The following is a 23,310-nucleotide window of genomic DNA, read 5'->3' on the forward strand; positions in this document are numbered from 1 at the left end:
AATACGTGACAGGGAGAAGGTCATGCTGCTGGATGCACTACTCTCTCCTTTGGGCTTGTTCGGCAACACCGTTGATTTAGTAGTCGAAATGTTCCAGGAGTCCAAGAGACAATCAGCAGCATTCCAGCAGTCCCTCCCACTCCGCTCTCATGGGGCTGCTCAGTGGGCGTAGCCCCAACCCAGGACTTCGCACCGCCAAGTGCAGAGACGGTGCATCACAACACGTTCTCCGACTATGCGGGATCCCTGGGTCAAAGCCCTGTGAGGTGACAGATCTGAGGACTGTCCTCTCCAGGAAGAGTGCTTCGGCCAAAAGGGCTCGCTCCTTGGATTCCACCTGTTGTAGTTGCGGACCGGGAGATCTAATCTCTAGAGCTGCATCTTGGCACTGCCCCGGCTCTAGACACACCGGAGGTCAATTTTCAGAGACTGATACCATTAAGGAAGAACCTGGCAGCCTGGTTGGCTTTGCCAGAGTCTGTCTCCTCCTGGTAGCTCCACTGTGGCCGGGCCGTCTGTGGTTAATGGACCTGGTGGCCCTTCTTGAACATCCTCCATGGGTGATTCCTCTGAGGATGGACCTCCTCTCTCAATCAGGGGGTGATATAGTTTACCCCTGCCCCGAGTTCTGGTCTCTCCGCTGGTGGTAGAGACCATTCTCCAATCCAGAGCTCCCTTCACGAGAAGGACGTATGCCGCGAGAGGGTGCCTGTTTACTGCATGATGTTCCCGGCACCAATTTGACCCAGTCCACTGCCCAGTTGGCTCAGCGCTTGAGTTTCTGCAGGAGCAGTTCACAAAAGGGTTGTCTCCGTCCACCATTAAAGTCTATGCGTCCCCTGTTTCGGCATATTACGCCCCCGTGTCCAGGCATTCTCTGGGCAGAGGCCCACTCCTGACAAGTTTTCTCCACGGCACCCAGAGGCTGAGGCCCCCGTTGCATCCAAAAGTGCCTGGGTGGGACCTGGCCGTAGTGTTTGAGGCTCTGTCTTTGCCCCCCTTCGTTAACAATTTCATTAACAATTATTTTGTAAACCACATTGCCAAACTATTTGGTTTTATGCTGATCATGTTGTGTAACTTTTTCCTATTATTTGTTTTAGATGTGACATTTGTTTACTGATTATTGCCTGGCAAATAAATGTAAAATTCTTGATTAATCATTTATATCTAGTTGATTATGTAGCCTGGTCTTACCGCAAATCTATGACCAGGATAGTACAAACTGAAGGCTCATGAACAGATGGAGCATAGAGCACAACATCTGGGACCTTCTGATTTCTGACTATCAATGACATAGCAAGTTATAACTAAGTGGCTAAATACATTATTCTTTATGAATGAGCAAGCATTGCACGTCCTACTTAAAGAATATTAGTTTACCGTTATATCCTCTGACTAAGTTACTAAACACTCCAGGCGGTCCAATGTCAAAACTCCACACATGTAGTGGGATCCAATTGGCACTAGTACGTCTCTAGATGGTTCAGGATGTTTGCGAGTTCGGCATCTACTTCTTTAAAGTCCATAATCTTTACGAGGGGGGACGTGACTGGAGTTGGCCAAACCTCAGAAAGCCTCGGGATGGGGAGAGAAAGAGAAGCAGTGGAGAGGAATTAGCGTAGCTGCTGTTCATGATCTTAACAGCACAAGTTGATAATGTGCATGTGATCAGATGTTCTGGAGCACAAGGTTATGATGTGATGTGTGTTATGTGTAGGCTTTGCTAAAAAGATATGTTTTTAATCTGCACTTAAACTGGGAGAGTGTGTCTGAACCCCGAACACTGTCAGGAAGACTATTCCAGAGTTTAGGAGCTAAATGTGAAAATGCTCTACCTCCTTTAGTGGACTTTGCTATTCTAGGAACTACTAGAAGCCCAGAGTTTTGAGATCTCAGGGAGCGTGACGGATTGTAGCGTGTTAAAAGACTGAAGAGATACATGGGAGCCAAACCATTTAGTGCTTTATAAGTGAGTAGCAGTAGTTTGTAGTCTATTCGAAACTTAACAGAAAGCCAGTGCACGGACGATACGATTGGGGTTATGAGGTCATATTTTCTTGACCTAGTAAGAACTCTTGCAGCTGCATTCTGAACCAACTGAAGCTTGTTTATTAATGATGCAGGACATCCACCTAGTAATGCATTACAGTCGTCTATTCTGGAGGTCATGAACGCATGGACGAGCTTCTCTGCATCGGATATAGATAACATATTCTTAGCTTAGAAATATTTCTAAGGTGAAAGAAGGCTGTTTTTGTAACTTGGTTGATATGATTTTTAAAAGATAAGTTGCTGTCTAAAATAACTCCCAGGTCTTTTACCGTTGAACTAGTGGTTACAGAACATCCGTCTAAATGCAGGCTGAGATGCTGGAGCTTCTGTATACTAGTTTTTGGGCCGATGAGCAAAATCTCCATCTTATCAGAATTTAAAAGTAGAAAGTTATGGGTCATCCAATCTCTTATTTCCTTAACAAACTTAGTTATCCAAGTTAATTGAGCTGTATCGCCTGGTTTAGATGAGATATATAGTTTGGTATCATCAGCATAACAATGAAAGCTAATTCCATGCCTTCTAATAATATTTCCTAAGGGAAGCTTGTATATTGTGAAGAGCAGGGTCCTAGAACTGAACCTTGTGGCATGCCATAGTTCACTAGCATTAGCCTGGATAGCTCTCCATTTAAATCTACGAAATGGTAACGATTGGACAGGTAGGATTTAAACCAGCTTAATGCCTGTCCCTGAATGCCAATGTAATTCTGTAAGCGATCTGGGAGAAGATCATGATCTATAGTGTCGAACGCAGCACTAAGTTCTAGTAAAACTAACAGCGAGATGAAGCCTTGGTCTGAAGCTAAAAACAGGTCATTAGTGATTTTAACTAGGGCAGTTTCTGTGCTATGATGGAGCCTAAAACCTGACTGAAACTCTTCAAAGATATTGTTCTCTTGCAAGTGGGAACATAACTAATACCATTTTATTTTTTTGGAATGTTTTCCATTGCTTCACTGCAAATGAGCCAGTGTTATTATTTTGTGCAAAGTGGTGGGTATGTTTGAATAAGCCACATATACACAGATTTTGTGCAGTTAGGCTGTATTTAATATAACATGATGGCTAATGAGTTGAGAATTTGCACTAAATCTATACAGGTTGGGCTTTTTAATATGAAGAGGATGCAATGATACAATATAACAACAATCCACCTACATACACTTTTTACACACATGTATGAACACGTTAATTCAGATACTTTCCTGCACACACCACAAATATAAACATTCAGCATGAACTTTGATCACTAATGAATATAACTGCAGTCACTGAGACTGCATTTTAATGCAACTACAAGTTATGTTTAAAACATGAATGTTAATTTCTGCTACCTGTAAACAAGGAAAACAACATTCTGTATTTACGAAAGTATTAAATGACACTGCATGACAGAACAAGCATTAAGATTTTCTGTTTTGCTGTTAAGCAGAAAAGATTAATGATTGTTCTGCTGAAGTTTAAATCTCTCAAATGGAGCATTTTCACAACCAACTAGAGAAGTAGAAGTTCTGATATGTTGTACACAATCTGATTCTCATTAAATGAGAATAGGTAGACATCAGTTTCAGCTCTCACAGCTGTTATCATGAGCATTGTACTGTAAGAGTTTATCGTCATCATTTTCTGTATGAGACTCGGATCAGATCAGGAACCTCACTGCTTATACCTTAAAAGAAGGAGAAAACAGCACAATGATCAGATTTGTTGATAAATTCATTAAAATCAGTCACCAGATTGCTCAAATTGTGTATGTGTATATCAGTAACCCACTGTAGTGTCTCCAGTTTACAGTGTGGATCCTTCAGTAGATCAGAGAGCAGCTTCACTCCTGATTCTCCTGGTTTATTGTAGTTCAGATTCAGTTCTCTCAGGTGTGATGAGGTGTTTGACCTCAGAGCTGAAACCAGAGCAGCACAACCTTCACCTGTAATACTGCATCCTACCAACCTACACACACACACACACACACACACACACACACACACACACACACACACAAACACACACACACACAAACACAGCTTTATTACAGCTGCTTGAATAAAATCATGCTCATCGCCAGACAAAATATAATCTAAAACAGCCATATGACACAGATGCAAAATCTACAGTGTGTAAGTGATGATCTGACCTCAGTATCTCCAGTGTACAGTGTGGATTCTCCAGTCCAGCAGAGAGCAGCTTCACTCCTGAATCCTGCAGGTTATTTCTGCTCAGGTCCAGTTCTCTCAGACTGGAGGAGTTTGAACTGAGAACTGAGGACAGAAATCTACAACTTTCCTCTGTGTGATTACACCAACACAACCTGGGAGAGAAATATAAATTTTATACATATGTACAGTGCCTTGCGAAAGTATTCGGCCCCCTTGAACTTTGCAACCTTTTGCCACATTTCAGGCTTCAAACAAAGATATAAAACTGTAATTTTTTGTGAAGAATCAACAACAAGTGTGACACAATCATGAAGTGGAATGAAATTTATTGGATATTTCAAACCTTTGTAACAAAAAAAAACTGATAAATTGGGCGTGCAAAATTATTCAGCCCCTTTACTTTCAGTGCAGCAAACTCTCTCCAGAAGTTCAGTGAGGGTCTCTGAATGATCCAATGTTGACCTAAATGACTAATGATGATAAATAGAATACACCTGTGTGTAATCAAGTCTCCGTATAAATGCACCTGCACTGTGATAGTCTCAGAGGTCCGTTTAAAGCATCATGAAGAACAAGGAACACACCAGGCAGGTCCGAGATACTGTTGTGGAGAAGTTTAAAGCCGGATTTGGATACAAAAAGATTTCCCAAGCTTTAAACATCCCAAGGAGCACTGTGCAAGCGATAATATTGAAATGGAAGGAGTATCAGACCACTGCAAATCTACCAAGACCTGGCCGTCCCTCTAAACTTTTAGCTCATACAAGGAGAAGACTGATCAGAGATGCAGCCAAGAGGCCCATTAACACTCTGGATGAACTGCAGAGATCTACAGCTGAGGTGGGAGACTCTGTCCATAGGACAACAATCAGTCATATACTGCACAAATCTGGCCTTTATGGAGGAGTGGCAAGGAGAAAGCCATTACTTAAAGATATCCATAAAAAGTGTCGTTTAAAGTTTGCCACAAGCCACCTGGGAGACACACCAAACATGTGGAAGAAGGTGATCTGGTCAGATGAAACCAAAATTGAACTTTTTGGCAATATGCAAAACGTTATGTTTGGCGTAAAAGCAACACAGCTCATCACCCTGAACACACCATCCCCACTGTCAAACATGGTGGTGGCAGCATCATGGTTTGGGCCTGCTTTTCTTCAGCAGGGACAGGGAAGATGGTTAAAATTGATGGGAAGATGGATGGAGCCAAATACAGGACCATTCTGGAAGAAAACCTGATGGAGTTTGCAAAAGACCTGAGACTGGGACGAAGATTTGTCTTCCAACAAGACAATGATCCAAAACATAAAGCAAAATCTACAATGGAATGATTCACAAATAAACATATCCAGGTGTTAGAATGGACAAGTCAAAGTCCAGACCTGAATCCAATCGAGAATCTGTGGAAAGAACTGAAAACTGCTGTTCACAAATGCTCTCCATCCAACCTCACTGAGCTCGAGCTGTTTTGCAAGGAGGAATGGGCGAAGATTTCAGTCTCTCGATGTGCAAAACTGATAGAGACATACCCCAAGCGACTTACAGCTGTAATCACAGCAAAAAGGTGGCGCTACAAAGTATTAACTTAAGGGGGCTGAATAATTTTGCACGCCCAATTTTTCAGTTTTTTATTTGTTGAAAAAGTTTGAAATATCCAATAAATTTCGTTCCACTTCATGATTGTGTCCCACTTGTTGTTGATTCATCACAAAAAATTAGTTTTATATCTATGTTTGAAGCCTGAAATGTGGCAAAAGGTCGCAAAGTTCAAGGGGGCCGAATACTTTCGCAAGGCACTGTGTGTGTATATATATATATACGCAAACCCAATTCAACTTGAGCAACTTGTCTCCTCAGTCCCCAGATGTTTGCAGACTGTTATACAAATAAGAGGGGATGCCACACAGTGGTAAACATGGCCTTGTCCCAACTTTTTTGAGATGTGTTGATGACATGAAAGTTAAAATCAACCCCCCCCCCCATTAAAATTATACATTTTCTCAGTTTAAACATTTGATATGTCATCTATGTTGTATTCTGAATAAAATATTGAAATTTGAAACTTCCACATCATTGCATTCTGTTTTTATTTACAATTGGTACAGGTGTCCTAACTTTTTTTGAATTGGGTTTGTACATGCTGTACATATATTTACATATCTATCTATCTATCTATCTATCTATCTATCTATCTATCTATCTATCTATCTATCTATCTATCTATCTATCTATCCTCTACCCACTGTAAATTATGATCTGACCTCAGTATCTCCAGTGTACAGTGTGGATTCTCCAGTCCAGCAGAGAGCAGCTTCACTCCTGAATCCTGCAGGTTATAATTCTCACTCAGGTCCAGTTCTCTCAGACTGGAGGAGTTTGAACTGAGAACTGAGGACAGAATTCTACAGCTTTCCACTGTGAGATCACACCGACACAACCTGGGAGAGAAATGATGATATTTTAGAACAATGACACATCAAACACTCACATATCCCTAACCTGCAAGAGAAATAATTATAGAACACTGACAGCTCTCTCTCTCTTTCTTTTTCTGACACACACACACAAAATACTATGAAGTTTGTGTATGAAAGTAAGAAGAAAGTCCAGATTGTTAATCGTCTATTTCAGTGTTTGTTATTTATGAATGTGGAAAACTATAGCAGTTTTTGCAGCTTTATTTAAATTGTGCTTCAGGATACACAACATTTTATTAATCTAAAACAGCCATATGACAGAAATGCAGGATCTACAGTGTGTAAGTGATGATCTGACCTCAGTATCTCCAGTGTACAGTGTGGATTCTCCAGTCCAGCAGAGAGCAGCTTCACTCCTGAATCCTGCAGTTTATTCCAACTCAGGTCCAGTTCTCTCAGACTGGAGGAGTTTGAACTGAGAACTGAGGACAGAATTTTACAGCTTTTCTCTGTCAGATTACACCAACACAACCTGGGAGAGAAATTATAGTAAAAATCGAGATTTTAAAGACACACACACTTCTCAGCATCAGCAACTCTGCACAAATATAATTTCTATCTGTGAGTAGAAGACACACCTGAGTAACCACAAACCTGTGAAGCCCAATGTCCAAAACATGATGTTAAATTTAGAAAACTAGTTTATGAAAGACCAAATATTCTCTTCAGCTGTTCAGGAAGTGTTGTTATCTGTAGTGTAAATGCAGCAGAAACATCTAAATGCACTAAAAGCACAAGAACCAAAATACCATCAGCTTCAGCTTTTGCAATATTCCATGATTGACTGATTGATTGATTGATTGATTGATTTATCTGTGATAGGTGGGTGTAATTTTATGTTACTATACGTTGTCTGTGGTGCTTTCTTCTTTTGTTGTTTACCTTGTTTTCTCGTTCTCTAAATGTTGTTTGTATGATGCTTTTAACAGTGGACATTGTCACAAAGCTGCTTTACAGAAATAAATAGATAGGAAATAAATTTAAAAATAAACATTTGTAACTATCCAGTTTATTTCCAATGAGGGAGTCAGAGTCAATGATGTTCATCTATTTATCTTTCTGTCTTTCTATTGATCTATCTGCACACACATGGCTTGATACTCTAGCTTGACAGTTCTTACCCCGCACCTGTTTCTGGGTTCTTGGATATGTTCTGATTATCGGTTTATTACCACTGCAGGAAGGATAATGACAAGGACCTCAGTGTCAGGCGCGAGCAAACGAAGCAAGAGCCAAATGAAAAACAACAGTGTTTAATGAAAAACAAACACGTAGGAAACACACTCATTGAGTCCAACAGGTAACAATAACGGACGTTTGTGAGCTGTGAGTGAAGGGTTTAAGTAGGCAGGCGGTTAATGAGACCCAGGTGTGCCGCCTCAGTAAGCTGGTGATGAGCTCCGGACGGGCGGGGTGCGCACAGGCGAGGAAGCAGGGAGCTCCCTGACACCACCCCCTCCCCCAGGGACGGCACCGGACGTCCTAACCCGGCGTCAAGAACGACCCCTTGGCCGAGGCGCCGGGCGGCGCGGGTGCGAAGCATGGAACTCCGCCAGCAGCGCCGGGTCCATCATGTCCTGTCGCGCCACCCAAGACCGCTCCTCCGGACCGAACCCCTCCCAGTCCACCAGGTACTCGAGGCGACCCCCACGCCGCCTGGAATCCAGCACCTCTCTCACCACGTAGACCCCGGGCTGATCCACGACCTCAGGCTGAACGGGCGCCGGGGGGCCACCTGAAGGGGGAGAGACAGGAGAGACACAGGGCTTCAGTAGCGACACATGGAATGTGGGGTGTATGCGGTACCTCGGCGGCAGGTCCAGCCGATAGGTCACGTCATTGACCCGTTCCAAGACCTTGAAGGGCCCCACGAACCGGGGTTTCAGCCTACGGCAGGGCAGTTTCAACCGCAGGTCCCGGGTGGACAACCACACCTGGTCCCCGGGACGGAAAGGTGGGGCGTCAAGCCGCCGGGCATCCGCGTGCCGCCGGGTGTTGCGGATGGCTCGGCGCAGCTGGGTGTGTGCGGACTCCCAAACCCGGCTGCTCTCTCAAAACCAGAAGTCCACGGCAGGCACGTCACACGGCTCGTCCGACCAGGGGAACAGGGGTGGCTGGAAACCTAGAACGCACTGAAAAGGAGTGAGACTGGTGGAGTCCTGACGGAGCGAGTTTTGGGCGTATTCCGTCCACGGCAGGAACCTACACCAAGCAAGCCCTTCAGGGGGATGAACCGGCAGGCCTTCGAGAAGCGATCCACCACCACCAAGACACAGGTGTGACCCTCAGACCGGGGCAGATCCGTCACGAAGTCGATCCCCAGGTGAGACCAGGGACGCTGAGGGACGGGGAGTGGCATCAACTTGCCTACGGGCAGATGACGGGGTACCTTCGACATCGCACAGGTGGAAAATCCCTGTACGAACCGCTTGATCTCCTCTGTCATCTCAGGCCACCAGTATCGAGCCCTGACCATCTGCACTGTTCGCTTCTCTCCCGGATGGATTCGCGGCGGGCAGCATTGCGGATCTCCGCGTCGATCTCCCAGACGATGGGTCCCAGGATGAGTGTCGGAGGGAGAATGGGCTCAGGTTCTCCAGGTTTCTCTGGCCCGTACATCCGGGACAGGGCGTCGGCTTTGCCGTTCTGCAATCCGGCCCGGTAGGTAATATGGAACCGGAACCGGGTAAAGAAGAGCGCCCATCGTGCCTGTCTGGGGTTGAGCCTCCGAGCCTCCCGGAGGTACTGGAGGTTCTTGTGGTCGGTGATCACCGTGAATGGGTGTTCGGCTCCCTCCAGCCAGTGTCTCCACTCCTCCAGTGCCAGCTTGATTGCCAAGAGCTCGCGGTTGCCGATGTCGTAGTTCTGCTCTGCGGCGGAGAGCTTGTGAGAGTAGTAGGCACACGGGTGGAGCTGAGAAGGTGTGCCTGACAGCTGAGAGAGGGTAGCCCCCACTCTGGTGGACGAGGCATCCACTTCGACCACAAACGGCCTCCGGGGGTCGGGGTGACATAGAACCGGGGTGCTGCAGAAACGGCGGTGAAGCTCCTGGAAGGCCTCCCGGGCCTCATGGTTCCATCTCAGGGTTCAGGCCTTTCCCCTGAGGAGTGAGGTGAGAGGGGCGGTGATCCGGCTGTATCCCTGGATGAACCTGCGATAGAAGTTGGCGAAGCCCAAAAAGCGCTGGAGCTCCTTGATCGTCCCTGGGACGGGCCAGTTTTTCACCGCCTTCACCTTCCCTTTGTCCATCCGGATCCCCTCTGCACCGATGACGTACCCCAGGACGTGGATCTCCGAGCGGTGGAACTCGCACTTCGAGAGGTTCAGATAGAGGTGATGGGAACGAAGTGCCCTTAAGATCGCGCATACGTGTCTCCGGTGTTCCTCCAGGTTCCGTGAGTAAATCAGGATGTCGTCGATGTACACCATGACAAATTTCTGGAGGTAGGGCCGGAGTACCTCATTCATGAACCCCTGGAAGACGGCGGGTGAGATGAAGAGGCCGTATGGCATCACCCGGTATTTGTAGTGCCCCGAGGGTGTGATGTATGCGGTCTTCCACTCGTCTTCCCTCCGGATGCGCACCAGATTGTACGCGCTCCGGAGGTCGAGTTTGCTGAACACTGGGGCTTCCCTCAGGTCCTCCAGAGCGGCGGGCACGAGCGGGACAGGATATGGAAGTGGAGCGATCTGCGAGTTCAACTGGCGGTAGTCGATGCAGGGGCGCAGCCCACCGTCCTTCTTGCCCACGAAGAAGTGCTTGATAAACCCCTGGCGGAGGGCCTGTTGTATGTACTCCTCCATAGCTCGCCGTTCTGGTGCGGACAGTGGGTAAACCCGACCCTTTGGTAGCTTAGCGTCGGGGAGCAGGTCGATGCTACAGTCCCAAGGTCGGTGAGGTCGTGGCCTCCTCCACCCGGGTAGCACCTAGCATCGCTGCTGGGATTCGTGTCGAAGTGGGAGAGGCAGTGAGCCTGGCAGTGGGGACTCCATTCCAGGATGTCACAGGGAGCCCAGGAACATCTCGGTGCGTGCTTCTGAAGCCAAGGTCTTCCCAGAATCACACTGACGGTGGAGCTCTCCAGGACCAGGAACCGGATCTTTCACGATGAAAGAGCCCCACTTGTAATGTGACCGCCGGTGTGCAGTACTTTACCCATCCCCTACCCAAAGGGCGTCCCTGGATCGTTTGGACCACTAGGTCCTGGGAGCCCTTCTCTCTGTGGAGGCGTAGTCGGTCAAGGCAGCTCTGGGAGATGAAGTTCCCTGCCGAGCCGGAGTCCACTAAAGCATGCACAGAAATGGAGAGAGCGGGGGTTAGAAGCGACACGGTGAGGTTGGACAAAGGCGAAATGTCAGAAGGGAAGTCCACCATACTCACCGCAGCACGAGCAGGGCGTGTGGGACAGCGATTGACGTTGTGGCCCGGAACACCGCAGTACAGACACCTCCCCGTGACCCGGCGGCAGTCTCTCTCTCTCCTGGACAGTCCTTGAGAACCTAGCTGCATGGGTTTAGCCTCAGGGGCAGCTGCGGCACCACGTGGAGCATCCGATGGTGCTGGGGGTCCCGCAGCCAGGTGTTGAGAGAGCCCGATGGATTTCTGTATGAATTTCTCCAGCCCCACTGAATCCTCCAGATACGCCATTGCCTGTCTCAGCTCTGTGTTTAACCCCAGCCGATACACACCGAGCAGCGCCGTCTCGTTCCAGCCACTAGATGCCGCCAGAGTGCAGAAACGGAGGCTGTAGTCCACCACGCTGTCGTTCCCCTGACGCAACCCGGGCAGCTGATCGGCCGTGGTGCGAACTCCGGGGGCGGCGCAAAACACCTCCCGGAAGTGCGCGGTAAAACGAGCGTAGGACCGCACCGCCGGGCCGGCGTCATCCCATAGCGCCTGCGCCCACGCTAGAGCTCTCCCGGAGAGGAGGGAGATGAACAACGCGATCTTTGACCGCTCAGTGGGAAATCTTTGGGGTTGCATCTCAATGTATAAGTCCATCTGAAGCAAGAAGCCGCGGCATTCGGAAGCTTCCCCGGAAAATCTCTCCGGAAGCGCCACGGGACTGCCGGCGGAAGCCTGAGGATCTTGCGGTGCCGCCGTGGATGGGAAAGCCGCACGAAGCGTGGCGATCAGATCCTGTATTGGATCGGAAGCCGTGCTGGGTTGTTGATCCATTGCGAGGTAAGCGCCTTGCATTTCTCTTCACGGCGAATCCTTGTTTAATGAAAAACAAACACGTAGAGAACACACTCATTGAGTCCAACAGGTAACAATAACGGACGTTTGTGAGCTGTGAGTGAAGGGTTTAGGCGGTTAATGAGACCCAGGTGTGCCGCCTCAGTAAGCCGGTGATGAAGCAGGGAGCTCCCTGACACTCAGGGCCCGGTTTTTCAAAATTAATCCACTAGGATTTTGGATAACGGATTGGATCAAATCTTGAAAATGGGTTTTTAAAAAGAAAAACCCATTTGATCCAAAAAATCTGGATTAAACTGATCCCATCAGAAGGGTGGATTCAGCATGGATTCCATGCCCAAAATGTAATGAAAACTTAAAAAATTTATCAAATAATACTATATTTGGATCATGCAGTATCTTACAAGATATCCTATTTATTCATAAGGTTTTAATTTTATTTGTTCATCCATCAGGCTACAGTGATTAGGTAGGCTTTAACATATTCAGCCTTTCAGTATAGGCCTACAGCAAAGTAGAAAGAGTTTGACCTCATACAATAATCCCCCAAACAGCTGTCAAAATTGACAAAAAACAAGAAATTTTATTCTGTCACTAATTGATTATATATATATATATATTCATCACAATCGAAAATATATTTGTTTTTAGAATATTTATTAGTGATGCATGCAATGATTACAAAATAACCCCAAAAATGCAAAGAATGGCAATCACTGATTTGTGAAATCCAAAACAATTCCAAATCAGAAATAGTGTCTAACTACTGCGTCCCTTGTTGCACGTCCTGTTTGCTAACCTTGTTGGTTAGGGTCTCCAAGGGGCTCAGGTGCATCATTGTCAGCACAGAGAGGGACATTGCGCTTAGTAGCGATGTTGTGCAGGACAATACAGGCAAGGGTTATGTTGCATGCTTTCTGTGGTTCCGCTCTCAGGTAGTTAAGGCATGCAAAGCGCCTCTTAAGAACTCCATTTAAACGCTCAATTGCACATCTTGCTCTGCAATGAGCAGTGTTGAAGCGTGCCTGCGCCTGTGTATTTGCTGTTAGAAAAGGAGTCATCAGCCATGGTAGGAGAGGGTAGGCACTGTCTCCTAATATTATGCCATCCGGTCGGTTGGCTTGGAGGTCTCTATATAGAGCGCTCTCCCTCAGGATGCGTGCATCAGGGACAGACCTAGGCCACTTGACAACGCAGTTGGTGATGATGAGGTCAGCATCACACACAAGTTGGACATTGATGCTCTGCCTCCCCTTTCTGTTTATAAACTCCCATTCATTCTCACGAGGTGCTTTTATATGCATGTGTGCAGTCGATTGCTCCAATAGTATTGGGCATATTCCCCAAAAGAAAAATGCTGCGCTTGGCCTGGGCAATCTGGTTGTCCTTTGGAAAAGAAACAAATTCATTGACCAGGCTGGCCAGTGCGATTGACACATCTCTCACCACATCACACACAGCTGATTTCACCACTCCCATATAGTCACCAACAACCTGATAGAAAGTCCCATATGCATAAAATCGGAGAGCAATGAGGATCTGGTCTTCCACAGGCAGACCGTGACTCCTTTGGGTTCTGTGTTGAAGTTTTGGCCTGAGAAGGTTCACAAGGTACTCTATATCAGCCTTCCCAAAGCGAAACCAGACATACAGCTCCTCAGTGGTGTATTGCTCCAGTGGCTTGGTACTTTCAACATACACCCTTTGACGGTATCCTCTCCTGGCAAAGTGGTGGTGGCGGTGGACAACACCTGCCATTTTACTGTCTCTCTGTGAATTCTCTGAGAAAGGCTGATTTATATGGCTGTGTAGTTGGTCTTTTCAGACACACCTATTAAAACTGATTAGTTTTGGCTTGTGTTCAATTGAGGCAATTGGACCCAAGGCCTATAATTGATGAACAATGTTCACTATAGTAAAGCAACGGAACCATGGACTCAAGAAGCTGTAACTTCACTGCTGCTGAAACCAATGCACTACTAGAGGGTGTTCGGTACCATTATGGAACAATAGTGGGAAGTTTTAATTCTGCTAAGAATACCAACAAAAAGAAAAATGATGTTTGGATTTAAATCACAGAAAATGTGAATGCCATAGGGTCTGGCCAGAGGAGGACCACAGACCAAATCAAATTGCGGTGGAAGAATCTTAAGGCCAGGGCAACAAAGGACCATGCTGAAGCCAAAAACCCACAAACAGGCAACAAGCCATTTAAGAGGGGAGATTACATGGATGTGGTCCTCGACATCATTGGCGGTGAGAAGTCGCAAGCTCTCCATGGTATTCAAGGTGTTGTAGAGGATGGCGAGCCTTGGATTGAGGAGGAGAATCTGCCAGTTCCTCCTGAGGCTGATCCAGAGAACGTATTTATATTGAATCTCAGCTCTGTTCCTGAGGAAGAAGCTGGATCCTCATTGGTTGAGCCAGTGGTAGTTGCCACAGGATCTCAGAGCAAAGGCTTGAAGCGCCCTTCATTAAACAAAGATGATGATTACAAGGCACTTCTGCAAAAAGAGATTGAAAGGGCAGAAGCACAGCTTCATCTAGCAGAGGAACAACTGACTCTGACCAAACTGCAGCAAACCAAGGCCAGACTTGAGATCCGCCTCCTAAAGGCTACGCACAGACAAGCTGGTCTCTCCACATCAGATGGGGAAGTCTGAAATTATAGGAGTATTTGACATTGTCTTTTTTTTTATTCAATACATGTATATTTGAAACTTGTTATAAATATCCTCAATGTACAGTGTTTGTGTTGTAGGTCTCAGATGAGCGGACTGCTGGAAGAAGATGGGGTGTTTTTTTTTCTTGTGTTTAGTTTCTTTTAAATGTGTGTGTTTTCATTTCAAATAATAATAAACTTATATTGACCCCACACTGGCTATTCTACTTGTTGCTCTTTACATATCTATAGTTCTACATTGTGATTTCCTATCCTGTTTGAGCACTGGTTATCCAGATTTGGTGATCCTGAAAAGTTCCTATACGGATCAGATTGATCCAATCTGATGTTGCTTTGAAAAACTGGCTCAAGAAGTAAGATGGATTACGTGATCACGGATCGCAAAAAAAGGATTACTAAATCCGGATCAATTTTATCCGGATTAAACCTTTTGAAAAACCGGGCCCACAACACTTTATTTATTGAACAGCGGCAGGTGAAAATCATAAACTAGCCACAGCAGATTAAACAGTGCATTTCATTTCTCGCTACACACCACATCACAACTGATGTGCAGATTGTTCTCTCTTGCAATCCCAAATCGCAGGGAAACTGTTTTCACAATATTATCTCCAGATCTTATTTAAAGTTGCAAAACATTATTAATAAATTTATATTTCACTCCCTAACTATGTATAACCCACAATGCATATATTATTTGCCAACATTAGCATACAGTGAATTGTATAATTAAAATAAAGTAAAATAGAATATTCTGTTGATTCTGTTGACTTTTTGCACTTCATGTTACTGTTATTAGGTTTATAATTTATACTTTAATAATGACAATCACATAAACACAGTGTGTAAGTGATGATCTGACCTCAGTATCTCCAGTGTACAGTGTGGATTCTCCAGTCCAGCAGAGAGCAGCTTCACTCCTGAATCCTGCAGTTTATTGTTACTCAGGTCCAGTTCTCTCAGACTGGAGGAGTTTAAACTGAGAACTGAGGACAGAATTCTACAGCTTTCCTCTGTGACATTACACCCATACAGCCTTGGAGAAAAGTCATGATATGTCAAAACACTGACATCTCTTACACACACACACACACCATCAATCAAGGTATAAAATCAGTGCAGTGTGTAAACATCAGCAAGTTGTAGTGTCACACAGAGCAGCACAAAGTACATTTACAAACATGGACATATACATAAAAAGACTGAATTTGAATGAAATTTTGTTCAGAAAAATAAAGTGGGGTTTTAATGAATGTTATTAGAAATGGAGTGTGTGATATTATTTCTGTAATGATGTGATTACAGTTCACTTACAAAGTTTTACTGATCATTAGATCTTTAATATAACAGTAGCTACAATTTCAGTAAAATATTTTATTTTATGTTGAGGTTTAGTGCATTGTTGCAAAAGAATACACACCCAAAAAATACATTTAATTATCTAATTGTTCTGATATGGTGAGCATCCAATTTATTCAGTGTGTTGAATGTGGAATTTCTGACAGAGGAGATAATAGGGTTAGAAGAGACCATCCAGAATCTGAAGAGGATTATTGAGTGTGAGAGCAGTGCACAATTTGCAGGGAAAGTGTGGATGCTTTAGGTGGAGTTAGCATTCCCCCAACTCCGGCATTAGAGCCCTCACAGTGGGGCAAGTGGGTGACGACTCTCTCAAACAGCATGAAAGGAGAGCCTTCTGAGCACTGCACGAACATGCACAGCATCAATGAGCAGTAATGATTTCATGAACTTTTTCAAAAAATAAAATTTAATGCATCGGGCAAAGGATCCAAACTAATGATTTAAATCTAATCTATTTTATAAATAACCCTGTAGACAGCATTGTAATTATAACAGATAATCACTTAAAGTTGTATTTATTATTTATTGAAGAGAATAAATGTATTTGATTTATTTTCACATCAAAATCAACTTGTGTTCTAGATCCCCTACCAACATGTTTCTTTAAACAGATAATGCCAGAATTACTTGAAACCTGTTCTGAAAAAATAATACATGCTTCCATTAGCACTAACTAATGGAACTAAGCTGTAAAGATTAACTATATGCCATTAGCTATTAACTACAATCTATTCTGTGCTACTCTAAATTTTTTGTTTTAGCTAAAAGTACACTGCAGTCTAAATAAACACTAATGACACTGCACTGATTAGGATAATGATGATCATTAATTACTCCAATCAGGTCTCTGTTATTCAGTTTGTAAGGAGAATTGAAGAGAGAATTAATTTTTCTTTGGTTAAAGTCCTTGTGATACTGTATGTCTTAACCTGTTAGCCTTCGACACAGCTTTTGGGACTCAACGCTGAAAATGCCCTACCTAACTTTAAATGTTAACAGTTCCTAATCAAAGTGGGCTACAAACCACTTTTTAATCATCAATTCAAATATCTTTGAAAATAAGACACTTTGAGCTTTACTGTCTATTATTCAAAGTTGATATTGCTCAAAAGGATAAGTTATTGAAAGTTATAGATGATGCAGTACCATGAATATACCTGATTTAATTTTTTTTTATTCAATATAAATACATGAAATCAGTCCTGGAGCAAGCCAGAAAAGTACTGGGTTAAAAGCCACATGTCTCATGAGTGTATATTTTATTGAATGAAGATTTTCATGACAAATAAGATGCCTACAAACATTTGTCTGAGATTATGTCGGGTTTGCCCCCTTATAAAACCAAACGGGCAAAAAAAGGTATAACATCGTATGAAACTGTAAAGATATATTGTAACTCACAGATGTAAAATAGGCTCATATTTTCCATTTAAATGCAGATCTTCAAGTCTCTGTTGGTACACAACCCCAAGAATAATTTCCTCATTGCTGCTTTGAGCAAATCTCCAATAAAACTACTTTTCTGACTGTCCATTTTTTTCTTTGTTTGCTTTTTTTTTAAACAATGTCCAGTTAGCTTGAGCTGAAAACAGCTGTTTGGTCCTTGTGCACGTGTGCTGTTTTGACCACTAAGAGTTTATAAAGAGTAATACATCTAAGAATTACCCACGTGGAGAAATAAAGCTGGAAATAAAAGGTTTGAAATGATAGGTGGTGCATAACATTTTTTTACTTGAAAGTTATTCCAAAACATATAGTTAGTCATGGTTACTCTTATCCCTTTTTATTTACATTTGTGGCATTGTGCAGAATTAACACGAGTCTTTTTGGATCATTTGCAGGTATTTTTATTCTATAGTTTAACATTAACACCTCCAAACAATGAGATATCGGTCACGCTGGCATGGCGCTGAACGCAAAGGGGTTAAAATATTAACGTCTCCAAGTTACATACATAACCATGGTTCCTCAAGGGAACAAGACAGAACAAGACATTAGAAATGCCTCTGCATTGTCCATGCTCTGAATTACGTGCATAATCAGTCATATGGAAAGTGCGGTGTCACCAGAGGGGTGACATCACGACCAGGAAGCTTAAAAGCACATGGAGTGAAACAGTGCCAGATTCTGAAAAGAGAAAGAAGCGCTGGTAGGATGCAGGCAGTGTGGCATAGAGACGTAGCGTCTAGTTCCTTCTGGAAACCATGGTAACATACATAACCTGAAGATGTTCCCCTTCAGGAAATCGAGCTGCATCAGAAGAACTTTAAGAATGAGAGATCAATGGTTTAAGCTTCTCATAGTCTGGGGCCTGAAAGAGAGGAGGAGAGAATGCCTGGAGCCTAATAGATTGTGGGACGACCGAGGGAACTTTAGGAACATACCCTGATATAGGGTAAAGGAAGGCACTGGCCAGGCCTGGAGTAAACTCCAGGAAAGAAGAGTTGAGAGAGGAGACTGCCCCATGAGCGGGGTATGACAGGCCGCAATTGCAGACATGTAAACCTTCAGGGTGGACGGCGCCAACCCTTTGGCGAACTGTTCTTAAAGGAATTCCAGCACTGAGCTGACTGGGCAGTTAACTTGGTCTAGGCAATGTTGTTCACACCATGCAGTAAACAGGCTCCACCTCACGGTGTATGACATCTTCGTGGAGGGAGCTCTGGATTGAAGAATGGTCTCTACCACCTTTAGAGGCCACAGCCAAAGCTTACACAGTACTGGATGTATTATTTAGCCGCCTGCCTGAGATAGAAGATCCCTCCTAAGAGGAAACTCCCAGGGAGGGTGTTCGAGAAGGGCTAACCATGTCCTGCCTGGCCACCATACGGCCACCAGGAGGAGATGGACTCGATCCCAGCAAACTCTCTCCAGAACTCCCGGGAGCAGCGCGACAGGGGGGAAAGGCATACAGGTGCAGCCTCGGCCTCGCCTGTTCCATGGCATCCAGCCCTAGAGAGGCTGGGGGGTGTTAGGGAAAAACAGAGGGTAAAGCCTTGCAACATCTCTTGAGATGCAAACAGGTCCACCTGAGCTCTGTAAAATTGTTCCCAGATTTGCTCCACCGCCTCAGGGTGGAGCTGCCATTCTATGGGCCTCAACCCTTGCCTCGAGAATTACAATGCCTTCAAGTAAAGGATCTGGCATGCAAGCATGTTCAGGAGGCCATAGTGCAGACCACCCTGGTGGTCGATTTAGGAAACCACTAAAGTGTTGTCTGTACAGAACAACACATGGTGGCCTCTGAAATCTGGGAGAAAATGCCTCAGAGCTTGAAGCATGGCCAGCATCTCAAGGCAGGTTAGATTGGCCTTCCCATGAGACCTCGAATGGAGCAACTCATGACTGCTCCCCGCCCCATGAGAGATGCGTCTGTCTTAAGCGTTTTGCGACTACCAGGAACTCCCAGAATGGGGCCCTGAGTCAGGAACTCAGGATCTCTTTACACATCTACAGCATGTAGGGCTCGCTGCGTGACATTGATCGTACAAAGTAGATTGCCCCTGTGGGAAAACCTTGGGGTCTTGAGCCACCACTGATGAAGTCTCATGTGCAAGAGGTTAAGTGGAACCAACTTAGACGTGGGTTGCCATAAGACACAGAAGTCTCTGAAACTGCTTCACAGTAAGTGACTGGCCTTCCATCACTCTCTTGACAACCGGGAGAATGGACTCAACACAACCAGGGGACAGACGTGCCTGCATGAGGGTTGAATCACATAAGACGCCTAAGTGAGTGGTTCTCTGTAATACAGAAAGCACACTCTTTCTGGCGTTCAGCCTTAACCCTAGTTTCTTCATGTGGGCAAGAACGATATCTTGATGTGGGGCAGCCAGTTGCTCTGATCGAGCCAATAGCAACCAATCATTAATATAATTTAGAATGCGGATGAACCGAAGCTTCACTGGGGCCAACGGCCGCATCCACACACTTTTTGAAGGTCCAAGACCAAAGGAAAGGACCCGATACTGGTAAGCTTCAACCCTGAAAGAACACCTCGGGAACTTCCTGTGAGCTGAAAGATGGATACATGAAAGTATGCATCCTTTAAATCTATGGTCACAAACCAGTCCTCTGACCTGATTTGGGACATGACATTAATGGCTTTAATGTCAGCATATTGAACCTGAGTTTTGAAGAGCAAGCGGTTTAGCTGATGCAGGTCCAGTAAAAGGATGCAACCCACCATCCTTTTTGAGAACTATGAAGTACCAGCTGTATAACCCAGCCTCTCTGTCTGATGGAGGGACCACCTCGATGGCCACCTTTGTTAAGATAGTGTGTACTTCCTCTTTCATGACCAAAGCCTGCTCAGGCCCCACCAGGGTGGAGACACCGTATTGAGGGGCAGACAAGACCCAAACTGAATCATATAGCCTCTGTGCAGGACCCACTGAGACACATCTGGCAAAACCTGCCAGGCCATCAGATAGTATCTTAAGGGAATCAGTCTTTCAAGACTGACCTCTTGCATAACTAGAGCCGGAGCAATACCCTGGAGCAGCTCTAGGGACCTCCTGAGAGGCAACAAACCCCCACGTCTGCTACAGTGCCAGGCAGAGAGCGAGGACGGTGTTTGCTAGAGCTGGCTGCACCCTGAAGCACCTAGAGTGGCAGGGTTAACGATCCAGCTCCCTGAGGGCATCAAGTTGGGGCAATCACCGTATAGTGCGGTGGACAGCGCCCCTTCCCAGCTGGGTCTCCACGTGGTCTCAGGTCAGGAACTTTTGGCCTTGGGCTTCGGCAGCGAGCATCACACCAGGTCACTTTTGGGGAGAGTGCGCATTGCGATGCACTCTCTTTGCACCTCGCAATGCCGGGAGCTGCCGAGTTGTGCTGGTAGGGGCTGCGCCAGTCGAGCAGCCCTGCTCAAATGTCTTCGAATGTTTTTTTGCTTCCTGGAACCTGTCGACGACCGCATTAACAGCGTCAACAAACCGGCACCAGCAGGGCAACCAGGAGGACAGCCCTATCCCTGTCGGAAAGATCATAGAAAGGACATCTCCACGTCCAGCTTCCGAAGCAGACCGACCTTATAGGCCTGTTGCACAACCATGGTGTGCAGGCAGCCTGATGCCTGACCCACTGAGGCATAGGCTTTGAATAACAGAGACCTGATTGGAGTAATTAGTGATAATCATGATCCTAATCAGTGCAGTGTCATTAGTGTTTATTTAAAATAATAACTACATTTATGGAATTAGTAACACATTTATTAAATCATTTTAAAATTACTTACACAGCTTTTCTGGATGCTTTGACCACTGGCAGCAGCCTCAGAAAACATTCATCTGATCGGTCATATTTACTCAAATCAAACACATCCAGATTCTCTTCTGAGGTCAGCAACACAAACACCAGAGCAGACCACTGAGCAGGAGAGAGTTTGACTCCACTGAGACACCTAGGATCTCCTTTGTTCAGGTAATGTTGTACTTCCTGTACTAGAGAATTATCATTCAGTTCATTCAGACAGTGGAACAGATTGATGGATTTCTCTGGAGATGGATTCTTTCTGATCTTCTCCTTGATATACTCAACTGTTTCCTGTATGCTGTGAGAGCTACTTCCTGTCTGGGGCAGTAGGTCTCGTAAGAGTGTCTGATTGGATGCCAGTGAGAGACCCAGAAGGAAGCGGAGGAACAGGTCCAGGTGACCATTCTCACTTTGTAAGGTCTTGTCCACTGCACTCCTCAGAAATGCAGACATGTTTGATTTGGTAAAAAAACCAATCCGTGTTTTTTGTTTTCCAAGATTTTTGTTGAAGAAATCATATAAAGCAGCCAGAAACTCCTGAACACTCAGATGTACAAAGCTGAACACCTTCCCCAGATGAAGCCCAAACTCCTCTCTAAAGATCTGAGTACACACTCCTGAGTACACTAATGCTTCTCTGACATCAATGCCACACTCTGTCAGGTCTTCCTCATAGAAGATCAGGTTTCCTTTCTCCAGCTGTTGGAAAGCCAGTTTTCCCAGTGCCAGAATACTTTCTCTGGTCTGCTGAGGATCAGGGTCACATTTCTGGTGGTACTTTTGTTGCTTGTGTTTGATCTGAAAGATCAGGAAGTGTGTAAACATTTGAGTCAGAGTCTTGGGGATCTCTCCACTCTCTGCTTCACCAAACATTCTCTCTAGAACAGAGGCTGAGATCCAGCAGAAGACTGGGATGTGACACATGATGTAGAGGCTTCTGGAAGACTTCATGTGTGTGATGATTTTATTGGCCAGGCTCTGATTACTGATCCTCTTCCTGAAGTACTCCTCTTTCTGAGGATCACTGAACCCTCGTATCTCTGTTACCTGGTATACACAGTCAGGAGGGATATGATTGGCTGCTCCTGGTCGAGAGGTGATCCAGAGGAGAGCAGAAGGAAGCAGATTCCCCTTGATGAGGTTTGTCAGCAGCACATCCACTGATGCTGATTCTGTCACATCACACAATCTCTCATTGTTCTGGAAATTTAGAGGAAGTCGACACTCATCCAGACCATCAAAGATCAACACCACTTTATTCCTCTCACAGTCTATTAATCGTAATTCTTTTATTTCTGGGAAAAAGTGATAAAGAAGATCCATCAGACTGAGATGTTTCTGCTTCATCAGATTCAGCTCTCTAAAGGGAAGTGGAAACATGAAGGTGACGTCCTGATTTGCTTTTCCTTCAGCCCAGTCCAGAATGAACTTCTGCACAGAGACTGTTTTTCCAATTCCAGCAACTCCTTTAGTCAGCACACTTCTGATGGACTGGTCTTTAAAGAGATCATTACATTTGATGGGTGTTTCCTGTGTTGCTGGTCTCCTGGACACTGTCTCAATCTGTCTCACCTCATGTTCATGATTGACGTCTCCACTCCAACCCTCTGTGATGTAGAGGTCTGTGTAGATCTCATTCAGAAGTGCTGAGCTTCCATGCTGTGAGATTCCATCAGTAATTCTTTTACATTTCTCTCTCAGTTTAGATTTTAGTTTTTTTCGCTGGTACACAGAGACGAGTTCTGATAAAAAGAAGAATAAAATGTAAACTCTCTGATCATCTCTGTGAGCTACTGATATTTTCATAGCTGTATATCATATGGAATGTCAGTACTGATGTGTTATTATATTGTGTTGATAAAAGCACATCATTATGATGAGATGTGTTTAATAAATGTACAGCAGTTTCCTTCCTCTGAAGATAAAGTGATGTTAGAACCCCATGAGCTCTTACTGTTCTGCAGTGTGTTAGCGAGATCTGTGTGCTTCATGTTCTTCAGGAAGTGCAGTGTGATCTTCAGCACTCCCTCTCTGACACTGCTCTGATCCTCCTCATCCTCCACCTCCCTCTTAGAGCATGCTGGGTAATCTGGACTCAGGAGCTTCTTATATCTCTTTA

The 23,310-nt window shown here is 45.0% G+C and overlaps 1 protein-coding gene and 1 pseudogene across 2 annotated transcripts in view; both read right to left on the reverse strand.

Annotated features, from left to right (window-relative positions):
* Positions 1-23,310, reverse strand: part of LOC310727127 (uncharacterized protein) — a 564,745-nt gene that overhangs the window by 236,323 nt on the left and 305,112 nt on the right. Inside the window, exons 25-29 of the mRNA XM_083543328.1 lie at positions 15,436-15,609; positions 6,989-7,162; positions 6,475-6,651; positions 4,192-4,365; positions 3,831-4,007 (exon numbers count right to left, since the gene is read on the reverse strand). Coding sequence (XP_083399454.1) covers positions 3,831-4,007; positions 4,192-4,365; positions 6,475-6,651; positions 6,989-7,162; positions 15,436-15,609 — 876 coding nt within the window. The remainder of the gene's footprint in view (positions 1-3,830; positions 4,008-4,191; positions 4,366-6,474; positions 6,652-6,988; positions 7,163-15,435; positions 15,610-23,310) is intronic.
* Positions 12,685-14,113, reverse strand: LOC310733727 (putative nuclease HARBI1; annotated as a pseudogene). The gene has a single exon. The product of its transcript is annotated as a putative nuclease HARBI1 (transcript).

Source organism: Silurus aristotelis (assembly GCF_946808225.1).
Source record: "Silurus aristotelis genome assembly, chromosome: 1".
Lineage (NCBI taxonomy): Eukaryota > Metazoa > Chordata > Actinopteri > Siluriformes > Siluridae > Silurus > Silurus aristotelis.